We start from the raw sequence: 22,433 nt of genomic DNA, 5'->3' as shown, positions 1-22,433 counted from the left end.
GCTTCTCCGTCCAGCCTTCAATTTCCCTGTCCTTTTTCTTTGCCTTTTGTGGTCATATCCCAAGCCTTGAAAGCCAAACCCTTTGGAGTGAAAAGGTCTTCAACAGTGGCAAATAAATACACCAGCTTACTCAGATGTCTAAGGGGAGGATGGGAAGGTGGAGGTGGGGCAGGGTCCTGACAGTGCCTGTGGTATCCACAGGTGCAAGACCTGCAAGAGAAATATGCTGAGTGTGATGGGCTGCTGAATGAAGCCCAGGAAGAACTTAAAAAACTCCGTCTCCAAAGCCTGCCCACTGGCACGATCAGCCACCATAACAGCATATATAGCCTGCCACTGGTAAGCACATAGCACATACATCTCGCTCCTCCTCCTTCCAGGGTCACATCTAGTAGGGAAAATGTTGATACCCAGTATTTTTTAAAATTAAATTAGCAACTTTTAATAATAACTAATTTTTTCAATGATGAATCATTTCTTTTTCTCCCCCCACCCCCACTGGAAACCAAAATAAAACCCTTGAAACAAACATAGTTAAGCAAGAGAAATTTCCATATGCTTGCTTTTCCTCTGATCTCTGAGAGGTGTATTTCTCACATCTTCAGGATTCCCTGGCTGCAGAGATCAAAGGGACGATGAGAAAGGGAACTGAGAGTCCTTCGACTTCTGATTACAGGTAACCTGAGGAGCTGGGATGAGTTCTTGTCTCCAGCTTTCCAATTATGCTCTTCTCCCCTCCCTTTCCTTCCGGTACACTATTCTTTCTCTCTTTCCCTCAACGTCTGGGAAATGAACTGAGATCTTCCATGCATTTGAGGAGCCAACATTTCAAAGTTCTGATCTTTCTCCAATACTTTGCACAGTTCTTGGCACACTGTAAGCATTTAACTTACTATTTGTTGACCAACTAGTGCTTCCTCTGCTGACAGAGTGCTTGGTCCATTGTAAGCTGTAGCAGAAGGTCTTCATTTTATTGTGTCCAGTCTTTCAGTTGAGTCTGACTCTTCATGACCTCAGTTGGGGTTTTCTTGAAAAAGATACTGGAGTGGTTTGCCATTTTCTTCTCCAGCTCATTTTACAGTTGAGGAAGCTGAAGCAAATAGGGTTAAGTGACTTGCCCAGGGTCACACTGTAAATATCTGAGGCCAAATTTGAATCGGGTCTTCCTGACTCCAAGCCTGGTGCTCTATTCACTGTGTCACCTAGTTGCCTAGATTGAGAGCTAGAAGGGCCAGAGAGGTCATCTCGTCCAAGTCATGAGTTGTTCTGGTGGAGGAAAAAAATTTTTTACCCAGCAGTCAATTTACTGTTCAAGAGCTGTAAGCAAGGCTGAGGTTCAAATGGTGAACAGTCTCTTGTGAGATCTGTTTAAGAAGTGTGGCCCAATGTTTGTGTTCTACTAACAATCACCCAACTGCAAGAACCCAGGGGTACCACCTGACTATGATGAGACATTAGAGAAAGACTTAGAAGGAATCCTTTTTACCTTATCATGAGCTGGACCCTGTTTCCCTTTCTCAACAATATTTGTATTCTTAACTTCCACTGGTGATGATGGCTTTGTTACTTGGTAAAGAAATTTCAGGCATGGGTCTGTAGGTGGCAGGGTCAGGAGGATTATGGAGGGAAGTGGTTCTTTTAAATAACCCCAAAAACATGCAAAATAAAACCTGCTCCTCCCCAGAGAAAGTTATTGTGAGTAGACGTTATAATCATAGTAATCTGTGTAATGCTTTACAATTCTTCCCAAATGGGCTGGCTACTCCATTTCCCATCTCTCCAACTTTTGTACTGGCTGTTTCTCATGCCTGGAATGATCTCGCTCTTCACCTCTGCCTCCTGGCTTCCCTGACTTTCTTCACGATTCAATTCAAATCCCACCTTAATGCTAGCGCCTTCCCTCTGTGAATGCCTTCCGTCTAGATCTTGTATGTATGTAGTTCTTTGCATATTGTCTCCCCACTGCGAGGACAGGGTTGTGCATTTTTGGTTTTCTTTGTATCCCTAGCACTTAGCGTAGTGCCTGGCACACAGTAAGCACTTAGTAAATGCCTGTTGATGGTTGACTGACTTTGACTTTTGCAAGTGCTCATTTCATTGCTATGAAGTGGGCAGTACAAATAATTGTTAGTGTTGTTCAGTTGTGTCTGACTTCTTCGGACACCGTGGACTACGTAGGGTTTTCTTGGCAAAGATTCTGGAGTGATTTGCCATTTCCTTCTCCAGTGAATTAAGGCAAACAGAAATTAAGTGACCTGCCCAGGGTCACACAGCTGGTCAATATCTGTGGCTGTATTTGAAAGCAGGTCTTCCTGACTCCAGGCCTTGTGCTGTATTTATTCACTGAGCTACCTCTATACAAGTAGTAGTAGGATCCTGAGGAAACTGAGGATCAGGAGATTGTGACTTGCTGGTGAGGAAAGGAATAAACATTGTACTGAGTCCTTTTTACAACTATTATCTCATTTGATCCTCATACCAAACCTGAGAGGTAAGAGCTGTTGTTATAGCAGCTGAGGAAAAGGAAGCTGGAAGAGGTTAACTGACTTGCCCAAGGTCACACAACTAGCAAGTGTCTGAGGCTAGATTTGAACTGTTTTCTTGACTCTTAACTTCAGTCCTCTTTCCTCTATATCCCAGGCAGCCAACCAGCATTTATTTATGAAGTGATTACTCTGTTCCAGACCCTGCAACATAGTTGTGCTGGAAAGAAAAAGAAATTAAAAGTTAACAAAGCAGCCAAGAAAAAAAACCCCACAGCCCTGTTCTCAAGTTGCTGAGGAGGTCTAACGGGGGAGACAAAGTAACATGTAAATAGCTACACCCAAGATGTATACAGAGCAGTTAGAAGGTGATCTCAGAGGGAAGGTCCCAGGAGTGGCATGGATGGACTCAGAAGGGTCTCCTGTACAAGGTAGGATTTGAAACCAGGAAGTCAAGAAGCAGAGGTGAGGGGCCTGAGCATTGCAGGCAGAGGGGACATTTAGCAAGGATAGTTTCAGCCCTTTCTCTTTCGTGTCAGCAGAAAAGGCATTGATTGATCATTGATTTCCTTGTCATGTCCAACTCTGCCTTTCTCTTCTTGGCATAGAAGGTATTTACTAAGGTGATCTCGTAACTTTGCATCCCTTTTCCTCCAGGAACCTGCGCCGGGTGTTTGAGACAGTGAAGACTGTGAACCAGGGTAGTAGGTCTTGGTCAGGCTCACTCCATCGCCTCCCTGGTTCTCCCCCACCCTCTGTGGCTGGCAGTCCATCTGGCAGTCCCACTCCAAACTACCACCGCTTGGACGGCTCTGATGATTCTCTCCTGTAAGTACCTGAAGGTGGGAGATGCTGAAGGGAGAGACTGATGGGGAAATTAAAATAGTTTGGTTAAAGCAGGGCTTGAGGACCCTGGAACCAGGGTAGAAAGGACAGTGGTAATGATGGGAATGGCCTGAGGAGCAGGTAGAAAGTGGAGGGGGACAAAAAGGCTTCTTGATAGAGCAATGGTTGGCATGGTCCTGTCCACAATAAAGGAATTCCTAGAAGGAGCCTTAAAGAAAATGACTAATATGGAAATATTTTACATGATTACACATGGGCAACCTATATAGGATTGCTTACCATTTCAAGGAAGGGGACAGGGCAGGGAGGAAGATATATATGAAATATATATGATATGTAATATAATCATTGGAGAAAGATATATGATATATAATATTTATTATATGTAATATATATTTATATATAATATAATAATATGTAATGTAATAATATTTTATATCTATCTATCTATGAAAAATGACTGGAGCTCACTGACTGATGTCTGCCATCCTTCTTGGGCAGCACTAGTGACTCTTGATGTGAGTGTCCCCTTAGGGCCTGGCATGGTGCAGTAGGTGGGGAAAGAGGTGTAGGTGAGCTTACCTGGCTCCTGGTTCTTTTAGGTTGGAGGAGGCCTCTGGGGGAGAAGAGAAGAAGGTGGGTTGCCCAGGCACCCCTGGGAGCCAGGACCTGGTGTTGGCCTTGCAGCGGCTGGCAGCTTGGCAGGAGGCCCAGGCAGCTGAGCCAATCCTGGAGAAGCTGGATAGGGATGCTGAGAGTTCCAGTGGGGTCCTGACTCCCAGTGGGAGCCTTCTATCAGGCAGCTCAGATCCCCCTGGGGGCTCTATCTTCTCCATGGGCTCCCTCGCCTACCTGCCTGAAAAACTGCAGATTGTTAAGCCGCTGGAAGGTAACAATTGGTGAAAAGGGAAGGGGGTTGGGGAGGCTGAAGACAGTAGAAGAGGAAGGACCCTAGCCCTAATCCTATCCCTTCCATTCTGGGACAGTGAGACCTCCCACTGCCATTGCCTTGGAATCTCTGCAGGAGCACCAATGGTTCTCCACTCACCCATCTTCAGTGCTTTATTGGTGTATATGTTTGCACACTATTTGTTACTTTGTGCATTATCGTGCCTCCTGAGTCTTATCTGTGATCCAAAGCACTAATCTGAGTGTGACTTACATGTCGTTTGGGCCACCTTTTGTCCTGTGTTGCCAGGGGAGGATTGGAGGAGGGCTGGATTAGGGTGGGAGAGCCAGAATCCTGTAACTTGTCTATACATTGCTTATTTTCCCATCCCCTTCCAAGGCTCGGTGACTCTGCACCACTGGCAGCAGCTGGCTCAGCCCCACCTGGCAGGGATCCTGGATCCTCGACCTGGTGTGCTAACCAAGGATTTCCATCAGCTCGAGGTGGATGTGGAGAAGGTATATAGTCTTCAGGACCCTGAAGAAGATGAGGAAGAAGAGGAGAAGGTGGCGGCATCCAAAGCTCCTCTGACCCAGAATAAGGCCCATCCCCTATGTGAGTCAGACCTCTTTTCTCTCTCCTACCACTTTCCCAAATAAAATCTAAACCAGGAACAACTGTGGGGAAGAGGAGGTGAAAGAAGCATATTAGGTGGAGACAGGGAAAGTAAAACCATCATTTCCCGCTATTCTTCTAAAACAATAAAGCTATTTTTGTACATCTGGCCAGGGGTTTTAGAGCTCTTTCCTATAATGCCTTATAATAGGATAACAGCTGATATTTATGTAGAAAGAACTTTTCAAGTCTGTAACCTTGTTTGATCCTGACAACACCGCTGTGACGTAGGTGTCTTTGATATTATGCCCAATTTACAGCTGAGGAAACTGAGGATCTGAAGATTGGTTGCTTAAAGTCACCCTATTGAAAATGCAGCATTCTCTAATGCTTGGTCCAGGGCTCTCCCTGCCCCTCCCTGTCCAATACACTACAATACCTCTCCTTTCTGACACGCACTGTACTGTCTGTCTTATTGTCTGCCTGATCCTACGTCTGTGTGATTCTACTTCATGTACCATCTCTCCCGTGAAATCAGTCCTGGCATGGCTTGTTCTTTCATTCTATAAGCATCTGCTGAGTTCTTTCATTCTATAAGCATCTCCCTGTGCTGGATGCTGGAGGTGGGGGTGGGGGATGGAGAATGAGTAGAAAGCCCTGTTCTTGCCCAACTTATAGAATCTAGTTGGGGAGGCAGAGTATAGGCACCATGACTCGGGGAATCAGGGCAAAGCTAATAATTGAAAGCACGAGAGAATGTGTTGTAGATTGAATATACTGATGCCAAAATGGTGCTGAGGAGTTGGGTAGTCAGGGCTGAGATTAAATTAAGCCAAGTCTTGAAGAAAGAAGCCCCATTTGGATCCTGTCCTGTCTGATCTTTGCCTATGGCTGTTCTCTACCCCTTCATTTCCTCTCATTCCCTGATCTTTTCATCAGTAGGCTGGCTCAGTGAGAATCTGCCCAGGAGTGGGGGTGGGGGTGGGGGTGGGATAGGGACATCTTTGCTCATGGGGAAAGGAGTGTGAATGTCACCCCTCCCCACCTGGTGTGTCCTTCCTCCTTCCTTGAACCTACCCCTCCCCGTGTGTGTTAATCCCACATTTCCTGTCCCCCTTCCAGTGTTGCACTCTGTTAACAATCTCCCCCAGACCCCAGCCACCTACACAATCACTACCTGCCGCCTGGCCTGCCCCTCCTCTGATGTCACCTTCGTCACCCCCAGGTAAGGCAACTGGTGCCTCCAAAACCTCATTTCTCCATCCTGGAGACCAACCCCTTCCAGACACCACCAATGGGGGCTCTCCTGTCTCTTCCCCTAAACCTACCCCAGAAGGGCTTTTTTGTTATTTCAACTTATGGGTTCTTCTCCCTTCTTTTCTCTTTCTTTTCCAGCCTTTGCCATTCTGCCATCCCCTGCTGCAGTCCCACAGAGAGCATAAGTCCTATCCATCCACCGCCTCCCCAGGCCCTGCTCTCTCTTCTGAAGGAACAGGGCATCTCCGCCATCACTGAGCCCACATTGTTTCCATCCCTGGTTCCACGCTGGAGAGGCTGGCCTCTAGGAAGCTTTGGTCTAGCCAGAGAGCGGCATCAAGATGGGTGGGGGATATCAAGATGGGGTGGGAGGTGGGTTGGTCAGGAGAGGACCAACGGCTTCAGCGTTAATTTGGTACAGAAGCTACGGCAGCTGGGACTGGACTGTGTGGTGGCCAGAGGGGCTTCAAAGGGATGGCAAGTGGGGGCTCAAGAGCCCCCTGACCCTGGCCCAGCCCCCAGACAGGGAACAGGTTGACTGGTGGTCAGAAAGTATCCCTTGAGTGTGTTTTTGTTGGGGAGGTAGGGTGAGTCTCTTGCCTTGCCCCTTGCTATCGCCTTCATCCTGTTGCTGAGAGGCAGCTGAAGTTGAGTTTGGACTCCCTTCCTCCCTCTCTCCAAGTACCCCCACCCCACTCCCACATCCTGAGTGCCACATCATATCTCCACTTGCCACATGCACTTTCAAGGAAATGGCACTTAATTTTCCTGTATACCCTTCCTCCTTCCCCCTGCCAGTTTACTCTTGGTTGTAAATAGAGGTTAATATATTATTGTGGTGAGGAGTTCTTTGTCCCAAGTCTTCTTACCTGTGAATAATGTAAGACAGTATGAGTCTAAGTTCCTGCCCCTGGATTCCCTACCCACTACCCTATTTTTTTTAAAGCTTTCTGCTCTAAAAGCCACCACTTTTTTTACATCTACACTGCTGGGGAGAGGTAGCTAAGATCTCCCACCCCTTGCAATTACTGTGTGAATGCTTATTAAACTCATCTGAGTTCCTCCTGGTGGAGTGCGGCTCAGGGCCATGCAATAAATCATATGATCTTGGTGACTGCCTGAGTTCTGCGTCTCTAGGGAGTGAACGGTTTGGGGAGGGGGCAGGAAGGAAGGAGCTCTTTCTAGAGTTCTAGAACCTTGAAGCGAGGAGGGACCTTAAATAGATGAGAACAATGTCAGAAACATTGGCTGGAGGAGGAAACTGAGGCTCAGGTCACAAAGAGAGAATTGGCAGCATAGTTAGAACCAAAGTCCCCGAATCCCTAATCTAGTGTGGTTTTCGCTAACCTACCTCTTGTAGATTTCTGCTTCTTTAGAGAGGAAAGTGTGGCTTTTTATGGTGGTGGGGAGTGGAATGGGGAAAGGGGGAGAAGGGTTGGGGGAGTGCATGGTGTAGTGCAGGGATGAGGACCCTGTGTCATGGAGGCCACAAGTGGCCCTGTAGGTCCTCAAGTGCAGCCCTTTGACTGAATCCAAACTTCACAGAACAAATTTGTTCCGCACTCCTGGATGATAGTGTAATGAATGCTAGAGTGGAGTCAGAAGGCCTCGGATCAAATCCTAATTTTGTCACTCTGTGCATGACCTTTTGGAGGATTGCTTCACCTCTCTAAACCTCTATTTTCTTATCTATAAAATGGGGGTATCACCTACAATAGCTGCCTCTTTACTGGCTTGGGATGAAGAAAACTTCTCCTCATCTCCCTTTGTTCTCTCCAGAAGGGAGTAAAAGTGCATTTAGCACCTGTGCTCTTGGCAGCTGTCTCCAGACTGGCTTCCATGTTCTTTGTTCTCCATTCTTTCACATTCCCCAACTGCCACGCAAGCCAGGAGGCTGACAATGCTGTAGAGTGAGAAAATGTTTATTCTGAATTGGCACCGAACTGAGGGTAGGATGGAGAAGAGGTAGGGGGTGGGGCAGGGGGTTGCATTCTAGGGGAGCTGGTCCCTTTCCTCTGCACTGCGGCGTCCAAAGTCCATCCAGCCATACGCCGCATCCTCTTCCTGCCATGGTCCTTTCTTCTTGGACAGATCTGGTAGTAAGAAAGAAGGGATATGTTGAGAATAAGAGAGCCAAGGATGGAGGGGATGAATTGAGGGATTATAGAGAGGAGGCGCCTGTGTTCTTAGGCCTTAGACCTGAATTCTCAGACCAACTTACTAGACTTGAGGTTGGAAAGACCTGGGTTCAAAGGAGCTTACTACCTGTGGAACCCTGGGCAAGTCCATCTCTCCAGGCCTCCATTTCCTCATGTGTTGAATGAAGGGTTGGACTCGGTCTCTTCCAGTTCTAAGTTGATGATTCTAAAACCTGGTGTTTGTTTCCCCATCCTTACCCAGGTAGTTGGGGAGTTTTTGGCAATTCCTACCTGTCATGAGGTGAGGAAGGTCCTGAGGGCGGAGTTGTCTCCGGTGGTGGGAAGGAGAGCCCAGAGCCGTTGGCCATCTCAGTCCCAGGCTCTTACTGGCTTCAGGGCCTGGAGGAGTGTCCTGGAGCATGGCGTTGGGCTTTGGAGAGGCTTCAGAAAAGGTGGCCAGAGCCAGGGCAGAGATCAGCACGCACCCCCACAGCTGCCGCATCGTGTCTGCAAAGGGTGTGAGTCAGTGTGGCAAGAAAGGCAGGCCCATTGGAGATCTCCCATACCCCTCTCCCCCACGTGGAGCTCCTCTTCTCATAGACTTTAGAACTTAGAGAAGGAGCATCACATTCAATCCCCACATTTCAAAGAGGAAGAAACTGAGGACTATAGGGGGAGAGGGTGAATTCAACATAATAAATAAGCAGCAGAGGTAGCATTTGAAACACAAGAATTCCCCAAATCCAGGGCTCTTCCTGCTATACCAAAAAGGACATGGATTGGTGGGAACAACTTGCGTTTTTTCTAGTCCTACCCTTCGTCCCCAACTTTTACTTTTCTTATAGAAAGTGAACCAGGCAGAACGCCCTGGGAGAAGAAATCTTTGGGATTTTTGCCTTGAGACTTCTGGATTTTATAGTACTCCCAGCCCCCCCACTAATTGCTACCTTGAACCTCAGTTTCCTTGTCTAGAGTGGAAGGAGATTACAGTCCTCCTTCTTCTCCCTATCTGCCAGGATTTATGGGAATGTACAAGACAGAACTGAGGGTTCTTGAAGGAGTGATGGAGCCTAAAAAGTCTTGAAGCAATGACTGAGGCTCCAGTTCACCCCCACCTTTGGAACTCTAGCCACTACTCTGATGTAAAGAGGCATAGGATGACGGTGGTGGGATCCTTCCCTGTTTGTTCCTCTTTGGAGGGGAGTGAACAGAGGTGTCCTGAGCTACCTGGGCCTTTCAGCTTGGTTTAGCATCACGAGTGTGTGCCAGGCTACCTATCCAGAGGATGTTCCTCCCTCCCTCCCAACTCTCTCCCTTCCCAGTGTTTCTCACCTGTAGAGCTCCTGAGGAGGGTCTTAGATGGTGGTGGTGATTCTTCAGAGTGTCCTCTGGGTGTGTTCTGCTCTGTAGGAGAATGCTCTCCCTTTTATAGTCCTGAGGCCCCTCCCTTTACCTCTCTGCACCCCCCCCTGAACCTCCCACCATGAGGTCAGAGGAAGGAAAGTAGGAGAGGAGGTGTATATGGAAGTGGAGGAGGAGGAGAGGAAGGGGAGGGAGGTGGAGACACAGATGGAAAGCACACCAACGCCTTCCTTTGATGATTCTGGCTACGAATTACAGCCAAGGGTTGCTGTGGATATCAGGGGCAGACCACTCAATAAGCCTTATTGAGTACCCATTATATGCCAGACACTCCACTAGGCACTGGAGATGTAAAGAGTCTTTGACTTTAAGGAACTTAGGTTTTTATCATAACCTGGGTGTACTACTTCTGAGTACCCCAAAGCAGAGAGTGAGGGGTCAGGGAGACAGGGGTGTCCCAATTGTTAAGGATGAAGGAAAGGAGATTCCTTAGGGACCAGAGGTGGTCTCCCCTTCTCACTTTTCCTTAGAATAAGCTAGTTAGAGTAGGTGGGGTTCCTCTTCTCTAGGCCAGACCTCCTCCCACCCATGAAGGCAGAGATATGGACCAGATGACCTTGGAACTAGAAGAAGAAGGTTTCCAAAGCACATAGTGGTGAGGCTGGTGGTGATGGAGAGGGCAGATATGTATTGATCTTTCCTTGCTCTTAGGTTTGGCAAACAGAACACGCATGATTATCAGGGGGCAATGGGCCATGTAATGATAACGCACTTCCTTACTTGTTCTGTTTACTAGCCCAGTGGTGCCTACTGGACAGCTGCTTAGCACCTCTGTCCAAGCTCCAACCCCCAGGTAGTACATCTCTCTGCCAGCTGTCCCTCTGTGTGGGACCCTTAAACTCTTCTTTTCCATTCAAAGCTTCTTCCCTTCTTGCTCTTTTGAATTATTCTGATTCTATTGGCAAAACCCTCCACCATAAGGTGTGTGCGTTCTTATTGCCAGTTCCTAGGTTCAGCATTTCTGGGTGGGATGTGGCCATGGGTTCTCCCCTATTCACCTTTGAAGGAGCTATACTGGGTAACCTATGACATCTAACATTCTGTGACCTATGATCTATTATTGTCTTCTATACTATTCCTGGTGGCCATTGTCTTCAGTGATTCTTAACAGTAAGGCCTTGCTAATTTAGATCATGGCAATTTAGGAATTTGTGATGGCTTAGTCCGCTTTGATTCTTATTGGGCCATTGGTTTAGAACAATTCCTTCTGACCTTTCCTTCTGGAGCCTGGGAGGAAAATTTTCACAGGGCAGAGCAAATCCAATGGATTTTCCTTAGTCTTTGTTCTTCTTGACCTTTCTGCACTGTTGACTTTGTCTTCTTACCTCACCATCTTATTCTTCTGGATACTCTTTTCTCCTTTGCCTCCTGCACTATTGCTCTCTGGCTCTGGCTTCCCCTCTTACCTACTAGACTTTCCTTCTTAGTCTTCTTGAATCTGATTAGTAAATTATTCTAGGCAAAAACTCAAGAAGTTAAGGATTCCTTCACTGTACTTTTGACTGAGGATATGATCCTATCTCTGAAATATCTTTCTCAACCATCTTTTTGTTCACATTACTCCAACCTGAGTGGGTTAGGCTCTTGTTAGCTCAAACGTGAACTGCCATAATAGCTTTCTACTAGGTCTTCCTGTCTAAACTCTTTCCTCACTCACCACCATTCTTGGTAGTGATGAATTCATCCTTCATCTGATCAACGTTACTTCTCTGATCAAAAATCTTCATGTGACTCTTCCCCTTTATTCTACTTCCTGACTGGCTTCCTCTTATGCTTATGTTGCTTCTGACTCCTGAAATGCCATTCACTGTCTTTGCCTGTTATATTTCTTCTCTTTTTAAAGCTCATATCAGAAATCACCTCTTTCAGGAAAACTTTCTTGACCCCATTTTTATAAGGACCTTTCACACCCTCTCAGATTTCAAATAGAACTTGGACCTTTTCTAATGCACTTATCATGTGTGATTACTATTAAATATCTGTGTTTGTCTTTTAGGTCCTTAGTAGGTTATAAGCTCTCTGAAGGAAGGTTCATATCTTACCTAGACTTTGTGTCTAGAGCCTGAAACTTGGTAGATGATTAATAAATGTTTGTTGAATCAAATTGAACAGTGAAATCTTGTCTGAAATTATTATGGAAAGAAGGTCTATTTGGAACTGGCATTTCTGCATGAATTTTCCATGATTCTTCATTTTTTTTTTTTTTTGGATGAGGGTCCCAGAAGAGAATCACCTCCCCAAACCGAACTGTTGGCTCCTGGAGGGTGGGGAATGTTTTTGTCTTTGTATCTCCAGCACATGGCACCCCACGTATCTTTTTTAGGGGGAAGGGGTAAGACTTGTGATTTCACTGGTATGTGGAACTCCCAATGAAGTAACTCCTTGTACCAATGCAGTTCTGCTATTTATAGTCTTACCAAGTTGTCTGGGGACACTGAGAGATTAAGTCACTTGCCCTGGATGACGTAGCCATTAAATGTCAGAAGTGGGGCTAGAACCTAGGTCTTCCTAGCTCCAAGGTCAGCTCTCTATTTGCTGTACCATACAGCCCATGATAGGCTCTTTTAAAAAAAAAAACCAAAAACTTATTTTTTAAAATTTATTTTTATTATTTTATTTGTTTTCAGTGTTCTATAATCACTTCCATGTATCTTAGATTTTTCCCCTCCTTTCCTCCTGTTCCCCACTACCACCCCATTCCCTCCCTGATACGGCATACGGTTTTATATAGGTTCTACACATACGTTCTTATTAAATACATTTTCACTTTAGTCATGTTGCATAGAAGAATTAAAATGAATGGGAGAAATCATAAAACAAACCAAAACATAATACTAAAGAAAATAATCTGCTACATTCTGCAATTGAACTCCATAGTTCTTTCTCTGGATGTGGAAGGCATTCTGCCTTAAGGGACCATTGGGAATTATTTAAGTCCTTGCATTGCAATGAAGTACTAAGTCTACTAGAAAAATTCCTCACATACTGTGGTTGTTGCTGTGTACAAAACTCTCCTGGTTCTGCTCCTTTTGCTCAGCATCAGATCATATAAGTCCTTCCAGGCCTCTCTGAAGTCTTCCTGTTCATCATGTCTTATAGCACAATAGTATTCCATTACATTCATATACCACAATTTATTTAGCCATTCTTCAATTGATGGACATTCCCTTGATTTCCAGTTTTTGGCCACCACAAAGAGTGCTGCTATAAATATTTTTCCCATTTTTATGATCTCTTGGGGATACAGTCCTAGAAGCAATACTGCTGGGTCAAAGGGTATGCACATTTTTGCAGCCCTTTGGGCATAGTTCCAGATTGCTCTCCAGAATGGTTGGATCAGCTCACAGCTCCACCAACAGTGAATTAGTGTTCCAACTCTCCCACATCTTCTCCAGCATTTATCTTCTTCCTGTTTTTCCATGTTTGTCAATCTGATAGGTGTAATGTGGTATCTCAGAGTTGTTTTGATTTGCATATCTCTAATCAATAGTGATTTAGAACATTTTTTTCATATGACTATAGATATCTTTAATTTCTTCCTCTGAAAACTGCCTATTCATATCCTTTGACCATTTATCAGTTGGCGACCATGATAGGCTCTTAATAAAATACTTGCTGAATGAGTGTTGACTATATCACCATCTTCTTTCCCATTCTTACCCTCATGTGACTCAAGGTTATCATTGACTTTGCAGAATGTGTCACAAAGTATGGGAACTAAGGTGTGGCAATGGGGAGGAAAAAGAAGAGAGAAGGAAAGTGGAAGGAGAAGAATGGGTTGGCTACCAATCAGAATATAGGGAGGAAATGCTACCCAGAGAAGAAGTAAGGCACTTAGATGTGGTTCTGAGACACCAAGTCCTGAAAATGTTTTTTAGATTAGAAGGTATATGATAGAATCTCAGCATTAGAAGGAACCTTAGAGGTCATCTTGTCCTACCTTACCCAAAGTATGAATTTTCTCTACAAGATCTCAGAAACATAACTTTTTAATATTTATTCATTTTTACAGTCATTTACTATATCTTCCTCCTACTGTACTCCCTAAATTGAATAAAAAATGAAATCTAAAACTATAAAAATGAGCATTCATAGTTCAGCAAAATAAATTCCACATTTCTATGTCCAAAAATGTATCTCTTTCAGTGGATGGATTTAAGTCCATCACCTCTCTAGCCAGAAGTGGGATGCACACTTCATCTTCAGTTTTCTAGACTTGTGATTATTGCACTGATCAAGGATCTAAAGTCTTCCAAAGTTGTTTTTCTTTATAATGGTATTTATATCATATCAGTTGTTCTCCTAGTTCTTCTCCCTTCACTCTGCAGAATATCAGTTTGCAGAGATCTTCCCTGGTTCCTCCAAAATTGTCCACTTTGTCATTTATTTGATTCATCATAATATTTCATTTCATTCATATACCATAATTTGTTCCCTGATAGTTGAGCATGTCCTTAGTTTAATTATACATTAATGTAGACTAGCTCTATTCCTCTCCATCTAGTATTTCAAATGAACAGTTTAAGTCTCTAACCTGCCATTAACTTGCTGTGCAATCTTAATAAAGACTTTAAATAGATGCTTTATTGATTTTTTTATATTGTTGTCACTTCTCAATAATCCCTTCTCCCACTCCAACTTACCCCTCCATTGTAACAAATAACCATAGTTAAGTAAAACAAAATGATACATTGGCCATAACTGACAATACAGGTCTCATTTCGTATGTAGGGTCTGTTAACATCCCTGGAGGGAGGTGTGTTTCACAGGCAGTATCCTGCATTGAACCATCAAACTTCCAGTATCTGGTGCTATTGTTTTCCTTTGTATTACTACAGTCATTATGCAAAGTCTTCTTCTCCGTAAGACTCTTTATCTTGAGTTTTCATGTCCTCATCTATAAATTGACAGGGTTGAACTACAGAACCTCTAAGATTTCTTTTAACTGTGATATTTTATGGTTCCATGACTTGACAGTATTTCATTTATAATTTATAATTCCATGATTTATTTCATTTTATTCATTCATAATTTATCCACTTCATCCATCTGTTCATCCATCCATCCATCCATCCATCCATCCATCCATCTGTTCATCCATCCATTCATCATCTATCCATTCCTAAAATTTAACTTGGCATAGAGGGAAAACCAATGAATTTTGAATCAGATGGCCTAGCTTGGAATGCTAGCTCCACCAGTTCCCAACTGGGTGATCCTGGACAAATTATTTCATTTTTGAGCTTCAATTTTCTAAACTGAAAAATGTTGATAACAGTGACTAATGCCACTGACTTTGTAGGGTGGTTGTTAAGATCAAATGAGATAATATCTGTAAAATGCTTTGGAAACATTATTTGTTATTGTTTTTACTTTCAGTCATGTCTGACCCTTTGTGAGCCTATTTGAGGTTTTCTTGACAAAGACACAGGAGTGGTTTGCCATTTCCTTCTCCAACTCACTTTACAAATGAAGAAACTGAGGCAAATGTCTCTATCCATTGCACCACCTAGCTGTCTTGTAAATATTATAGTGCTATACAAACATCAGCTATCATTAGTATAATATTTAGAACTGGAAGGGATCTTAGAGATCCCTCTTCATTTGAAAGAGGTAGAAGTGAAGGCAGCAGAAATGAGAATGACTAAATAAGAACAAAAGAAATGATGGTCTAGAAGGGGGAGTAACTTGGTCAAGGTCACTCAGTTTAAGGAGCAGAGACTGTATTTGAACCCAGGTCTTCTGGGTTTTCTTTTCTATATACTATGATATAACTTAAAAAAATTACGAACTACATATGTAGTTGGTGTGGTCAGGTAAACTCCTTATAGCAATTATCAAATGCAAATACCATCCAAGGTACATTTCTATTCTGTCCTGGCCTTCATTTTCCCTTTATCACTAAATAATTTCCAGTTCTTCTGATTAATTTTGCTTTATACTTTGTTTTTATCCTTTCTGATCTATGCTCCTGCCCTGGCATGTGACAGTCACTCTGTGACTTGATCTTGGTTAGATGACACATTTCCTTCATTGTCTCCTCTCCTCTCTCTCTCTCCTCTGTCTGTCTCTCTCCTCTCTATCTCTGTCTCTCTCTGTCTTTTTCTCTCTCTGTCTCCTCTCTATGTGTCTCTCTCCTCTCTGTCTGTCTGTCTGTCTCTCTCTTTGTCTCTCAATGTTTCTCTCTCTCCTCTGTCACTCTCCTCTCTATCTCTGTCTCTCTCTGTCTTTTTCTCTCTCTGTCTCCTCTCTATGTGTCTCTCTCCTCTCTGTCTGTCTCTCTCTCTCTCTCTTTGTTTCTCAATGTTTCTCTCTCTCTCTCCTCTGTCTGTCTCTCTCCTCTCTGTCTTTCTCTGTCTTTCCCTCTCTCTGTCTCTACCTGGTCTTCTTTCTTGTTGGTGACTTCATGGAGTGTAGAAGAAAGATCACTGAATTTGAAAACAGAAAGTCTGGATTAAAGTTCCTGGGACCAGCCATGTGATCTTGACCTGGGATTCAGATTGAACAAAGGGATAGCTTTGTTGTACTCCTGCCCTGGTCAGATTCCATCCTGGGTATTGAGTTTAGTTCTGAGAATCAGGGCAACCAGGATGGTGAGAGGTCAGGAGTCTATGCTGCTATCAGGATTGATGGAAGGAACTGGGAATGCTTATCATGGAAAAGAGAATACCTGGAGCTGAGGAAAGGATATCAGTCAATCAACAAGCACCTCTCAGTGTCTCCTATATGCATGTGTATGGAGATACAAAAGAAAAATTGATCCTGTCCTCAAGGAACTTACATTCTATAAAGGGAGACAGATACCTATATTCAAGTATTTTTTTCTCTTTTTATTGTGCACTTGACAGACACACACATGAAATGATGACTCTCCACTATCTCTAGTTGTTTTAACAGTATATTTCAGTTTTAACATGGTGGTTCCAAAACTGTCTGTCTTCTCTGCATCCCCTTTGGGTTTCCTTTTGCCCTCTTTTATGTACTTTTTAAATGATTCACTGACACTTTTAATTTTTTAATTTAGTATGTTGCATTATTTTTTCCCTCTTCCCAAAAAAGCCCAGCCTTGTAAGTGATTAAATATACTTATAGAATACAAACCCACACATTGGCTGTGTGTGAAAATGTAGGTCTTGTCTCTATTAAGAAGTGGGAAACCCAGAACTGATGCTGAGTGAAATGAGCAGAACCAGGAGAACATTGTACACAGTAATAGCAACATTGTGAGACGACCAGCTTTGATAGACTTAGCTCTTCTCAGCAATACAGTGATCTAAGACAATTCCAAAAGACTTATGATGGAAAATGCTATCCACATCCAGAGAAAGAGCTATGGAGTCTGAATGCAGATCGAAACATACTATTTTCACTTTTTTTCTGTTTTTTTTCTTGTGGTGTTTTCCTTTTGTTCTGATTCTTTTTTTCACAACATGACTAATGTGGAAATATGTTTAACATGATTGTACACCCATAACCTATATCAGATTGCTTGCTGTCTTGGGGAGGAGAGAAGGAAGAGAGGGAAGGAGAAAACTGAAACTCAAAATCTTACAAAAAATGAATGTTAAAAACTATCTTGACATGTAATTTGAAAAAAAAATTACTGTTAAATAAAGGAATAAAAAGAAGTGAGAAACCCAAAATTCATCATTAATCTTCTGGAGAATTGATGGGTCTTTGCATTGAGCAAAATTCTTAATTCTTTCACAGCAATTTTCCTTTTCAATGCTGTAGTCATTGTATAAATTGTTCTTCTGCTTCTACTCATTTCACTTTACAATAGTTCATATGAGTCTTCCCAGGTTTTTCTGAATCGTTGTTTCTTATGGTATAAACATTCCCTTGCTTTCATATACCATAATTTCTTTCAGCTATTCATTCCCCAGCTGATGGACACACACTTTGTTTTGGTACAACAAAAAAGTTGTTATAAATATTCTTACACATATGGATACTTTCCCTCTTTCTTTGATCTCCGAAGGATATGAACCTAGTGGTCTCCTTGGATCAAAGGACATGCACAATTTAGATACTTTTTGGGGGGATTTAGTTCAGAAATGTTTTCTAGAGGGATTCGATCACTTCCCAGCTCCACCTGCCCTCACACATCACCTAGCAACAGTTGCCATTTTCTTTTCTGTCACCTTTGCCAATATGATTGGTACAGGGTGGAACCTCAGAGTGGTTTCAATTTGCATTTCTCTTTATTAGTGACCTGGTACATTTTCTCCTCTTATGGTTGTTGGTTGTTTGCCTTTCTTCTTTGAGAACTACCTGCCCATATCCTTTGACCATTTATCTAGTGAGGAATGGCTTTTGTTCTAAAATATTTATATCAACTCCTTATTTATCTTGGATGGCAGATCTTTACTAGACAAACTTGTCCCAATTGTGTTTCCTTTTTAATTTTAACTACATGAATTTTGTTTGCATAAACATATTTCAATTTTGTGTGATCAAAATTATTTATTTTATCTTCAGGGATGTTCTTTCTACCTTGATAGGTCAAGAATTCTTTTCCTATTCATAGTTGTGAAAAACATCTCCTCTAATTCTTTTATGATATAACATTTACATGTCTAGGTCATACCTCTCTTTGGAGCTTATTATGATATGTACTGTGAGATATAGTTCCATGCTCATTTATTTATTTATTTGGCCATATTTCTTTCTACTATTCTCAATAGTTTTGCAAATAATGAACCTTTTTTCTCAGTAGCTGGAGTTTTTGAACATCAGATTACTATGTTTGCTCACTTCTGGATCTTGTTCTCCTAATCTTCTGAATTGATCAGCTTTTCTATTTTTTAACCATTACTAAATAGTTTTGATGATTGCTGTTTGATAGTAGAGCTTAAACTGTGATACTGATGTGGGGTCATCATCTTTTCTATTTCCCTTGAGATTCTTGACCTTTTTCCCCTCTCAAGATGTAGTTTGTTATTATTTTTTGGTAACTGCCCTTTGATGGTTTGATTGATAAGACACTGTAATTATTTTGTTATAATAAATTTGTAATTATTATGTTCTATTATGTTATATCTTCAAACATTATTTTTATTATATTTGAAGGGCCTAATCATGGGCAATTAATATCTCACTATTATTTAGGTCTGTATTTCTGAAAAGTGCTTTGTATTTGTATCATATGATTCCTCTTTATGTCTAATATCATACATTTTATACTTTCTGAAGTTTTTGTATGGAATTTCTATTTCTTCCTGGTGGCTTATGCTGATAATTTATAGAAAGGCTCATATTTTTGAGGTTTATTTTATATTCCATTTCTTCATTTAAATTATTAATGGCTTCAATTTATTTTAGTTAAATCTCTGTTGTTGTGTTTGTCCTTCATTCTCAAAGAGGACCATGACATCAAGATGATGACATGACTTGCAGTTGACTTTGATTTGAGTGAGGGAGGGCTGTGCAAGGTCACCAACCTCACTTTCTCCTCCTGAGCCATCTGGATCCAGTGACCTGATATTCATCAGGATGACTGGAGATGGCCCAGGATGCACTGGGAGACTCTGGCCCTTTCAGGTTAAGGTCTGTATGTATAGGTATGGCTGTTAATGAAAGATCAAGCAATGGCTTTTGCATACCAACCAGGTTTCTGACTCAGGCTGGCTGTGGATTATAGAAAACCTTCTTCCTTCATTGTAGGTGCTTAATGAACACTGGAATTGAACAGAATTGGGAGAGGAGCTTTGCCATTTCCAAAGCTCCCTGGAGGCTGGTTCCTGATGCTTTGCAGTATTTTAGAGATAAATTCCTAGTATGATCATTAAGATCATGGCGTGTTACTTAAAGTCATGCATCAGTATATCCTTAAAACATTATTTCTGCCTTCTTTACTCAAATTCTACAGGGCACAGGGCCACTAGGCTGGGAAAGGCAAATTAGCACAACTGGCTGCCTCAAACAGAAAAATGTCAGACAGGCTATGTGAAAACTGCTGGTGGAGCTTTTCAGAAGAGTAATTGGGAACTAGGCCCAACAAATTACCTACACAAGTACCTTTTGATACAGCTATACTGCTAGTACGCCTATACCCCCCAAAAAATCAAAGAAAGAAGAAAAGGTTCTAAATGTACAAAAATATTTATAATAGCTCTTTTGTACTAGTCAAAAAATTGGAGATTAAGAGAGTATACTACTGGAGAATGGCTAAACAAATTATGGAATATGAATGTAATAGAATATTATTTTACTGAAAAAGTGTGTGGAAAATTTTTTTGGAGGAAATTCAGAACACATCTCTGAACTGATGCTAAATGAAGTGAGCAAAACTAGAATACTTCACACAATGATAAATAAGTGTATACAGAGGAAAAACTTAGAAAGAATTCTGAATGACACAATGAAAAACCATTTCAATGGCAAGGAAATGGCAAACCACTCCACCATTTTAAAAGAATGAAGATAAAATACTCCAGTCACCTTATGAGACAGAAGGGATGAACTTGCCATGTGAAAGGAATCTTACGTTTTCAGACACAGTCAATATGGAAATCTGTTTTACAGGCCTATATAGATATGTATTAAGGGATTTATTTGGGATTGGATTTTTTAAAAAAAATTGCTCAGTGGGGGTTGATGGGTAGGTGGGGAAGGAGAGATAATGGAAAAAATACATGCTACTAAAAAAATTATTTTTAAAAGACTGTAATCTTAATAATGTATATATATATACATATATATATATATATATTCTCTTCATTGGTACAAGAATCTTCCCTTCTTATCCTTAGATATATGTTCTCATTTCTTTCATGGACCTCACTTAGAAAATTTATCTAGAGTGCTGAAGGCTACTCTTTAGGCCTTTTTAAAAAAGTGTTTCACAGGTACACCCTCAGCACTGAGAATGTCTATTATCCCTGCTTTTTGACACAACTGACCTACCCCTTCTTCTGATCATCAATTGCCTTAAAAATAATATCTCTTATACCACTTTCTGAGCACCGATCATTATTAGAAATAGGCTACAAATTGTTCAGGTCCAGCAAGCTTCTCTCCATTGTCTTTTGGATCACCTGCAACTTTGATTCCTTGAAAACTGTGGTGTTCCAAGATTCGTAACCATACCTCAGAGTAAGGACTCTAGGATCTACAAATAAAACATCGTGTGTTCTACAAAAATCAATAACTTTCTCCCTCTTTGCCTATGATCATTCCCTCAGTTTCTTTTTCTTGTCTTATTGCTATAGTTAGAATTTCTAGATCTAAATAGAATAATAGTGATGATGATAGAGATCCTTGATTTTCCTCTGATGTTACTGGGAAGTCCTCTCACATTTCTTCATTACAGCTAATACTAGTTCTTGGTTTTGTTGTTTAAAATGCATTCATGAACTCATTTGGGGTTTTCTTGGCAAAGATACTGTAGTGCTTTGCCATTTCTTTCTCCAGTTCCTTTTACATATGAGGAAACTGAGGCAAACAGGGTTAAATGTCTTGTTCAGGGTCACACAGCCAGCAAGTGTCTGAGGTCAAATTTGAACTTAGGAAGATGAGTCTTCCTGATTCCAGTCCTGACTCTCTAATCCACTGCTCCATCTACCTGCCCCAGTTTTTAATTATAGCTAGATGCTTTTTAATGATTCTCACATGAAATGGTATTGTATTTTGTCAAAAGCTTTTTCTGCATCTATTGATATAATCATGTGATTTGAAATTTTTAAATTATTATTGATGTGACCTATTACGTGTTTATAGTTTTTCTAATATTGAACCAACCCTACATTCCTGGTATAAATCCAACCTGGTCATAGTGTATAATTTTTTTCAACATGTTGTTATTGTCTCTGATTCAATACTTTTGCATCAATACTCATTAGGAATTATTGGTAGTTTTATAGTTTTCTTTCTCTGATTTTTCTCTCCCTGGTTTGGTATCAGGACCATTATTATCTCATAAAAGGAATTAAGAGGATCCCTTCTTTTCTTCTTTTTGAAAACAAGTTTATATATATATGTATATATATATACACACATATTTATATGTACATACACATATATAAAATATAAATTATATATTGTAATTAATTCTTCTTTGAAAGTTTCTTGGAATTTACTTGTAAATACATCTTTTTTTAACTTCTTTGGGAGCTCCTTTATAATATGCATAATTTCCTTTTCTGAGATGGTTATTTAAAATCTCTGTTTTCTTTTTCTGTTAATCTGAGTATCTTATGTTTTTGTCAATATTCATCACATTTCAATTACATCATCAATTTTATTGACATATAATTAGGCAAAATAATGTCTAGTAATTTACTTTATTTTCTTTTCATTTGTTGTGAATTCTCCTTTTCTATTTTTTGACCTTGGCAATTTGGTTTTCCTCTCTTTTTCTCTTAAGATTTGTTAGTAGCTCATGAATTTTATTAAAAACAAAACAGTGCCTAGTATAATTTGTCAGTTCAGCGTTTTTATTTTAATTTTGTTTTAACTTTTATTTTCAGAATTTCTATTTCTGTTTTGGGCTTAACATTTTTTGCTTTTAAAACTTCTGGAGTGCACACTCCAACTTATTGACTTCCTCTTTCTCTTTCTTGTTGATGAAAATGTTTAGAGAAATACATTTTCTCCTAAAGGATTGCTTTGTCTCTATTCCCAACAGGTCTATTATATTGTCTCATTACTGTAATTTTCTTTTGTTAAATCATCTGTTGTTTATATTTTTTGCTCTGGCCCAGCTATTCTTAAAGATTAAATTATGTAGTCTTCATTTAAGTTGGAATTTTTTCTTCAAAGATACTTTATTGATTATAATTT

The 22,433-nt window shown here is 41.3% G+C and overlaps 2 protein-coding genes across 4 annotated transcripts in view; one reads left to right on the top strand and one right to left on the bottom strand.

Moving 5' to 3' along the window:
• The window catches only part of HAP1 (huntingtin associated protein 1), a 30,190-nt gene extending 22,989 nt beyond the window's left edge, over positions 1-7,201 (top strand). For all 3 annotated transcript variants that reach the window (XM_072646441.1, XM_072646442.1, XM_072646440.1), the window contains 7 exons: positions 202-339; positions 606-676; positions 3,141-3,311; positions 3,932-4,218; positions 4,618-4,833; positions 5,956-6,058; positions 6,229-7,201. In XM_072646441.1, coding sequence (XP_072502542.1) covers positions 202-339; positions 606-676; positions 3,141-3,311; positions 3,932-4,218; positions 4,618-4,833; positions 5,956-6,058; positions 6,229-6,628 — 1,386 coding nt within the window. In that variant the 3' untranslated portion in view covers positions 6,629-7,201. The remainder of the gene's footprint in view (positions 1-201; positions 340-605; positions 677-3,140; positions 3,312-3,931; positions 4,219-4,617; positions 4,834-5,955; positions 6,059-6,228) is intronic.
• A 795-nt stretch (positions 7,202-7,996) lies between these two features.
• On the bottom strand, positions 7,997-9,635 carry GAST (gastrin). Its single transcript, XM_072646447.1, has 3 exons — positions 9,561-9,635; positions 8,520-8,735; positions 7,997-8,183 (listed from the first exon to the last, which is right to left on the bottom strand). Exons 2-3 carry the CDS (start codon positions 8,728-8,730, stop codon positions 8,083-8,085), a joined length of 312 nt encoding a protein of 103 aa, XP_072502548.1. The 5' UTR covers positions 8,731-8,735; positions 9,561-9,635; the 3' UTR covers positions 7,997-8,082.
• Between the last annotated feature and the right edge of the window lie 12,798 nt (positions 9,636-22,433).

Source organism: Notamacropus eugenii, chromosome 2 (genome assembly GCF_028372415.1).
Source record: "Notamacropus eugenii isolate mMacEug1 chromosome 2, mMacEug1.pri_v2, whole genome shotgun sequence".
Taxonomy (NCBI): Eukaryota; Metazoa; Chordata; class Mammalia; order Diprotodontia; family Macropodidae; genus Notamacropus; species Notamacropus eugenii.
The sequence above is the reverse complement of the archived record's forward strand: the minus strand, read 5'-3'. Positions and strand labels throughout refer to the sequence as shown.

Bases quoted from the DNA above. Each gene is read 5' to 3' on its own strand.
- GAST (XM_072646447.1), bottom strand. From the start codon at position 8,730: ATGCGGCAGCTGTGGGGGTGCGTGCTGATCTCTGCCCTGGCTCTGGCC. The intron at 8,184-8,519 runs GTAGGAATTGCC...TCTTACTACCAG, and splicing joins CCTTCCTCACCTCATGACAG to ATCTGTCCAAGAAGAAAGGA.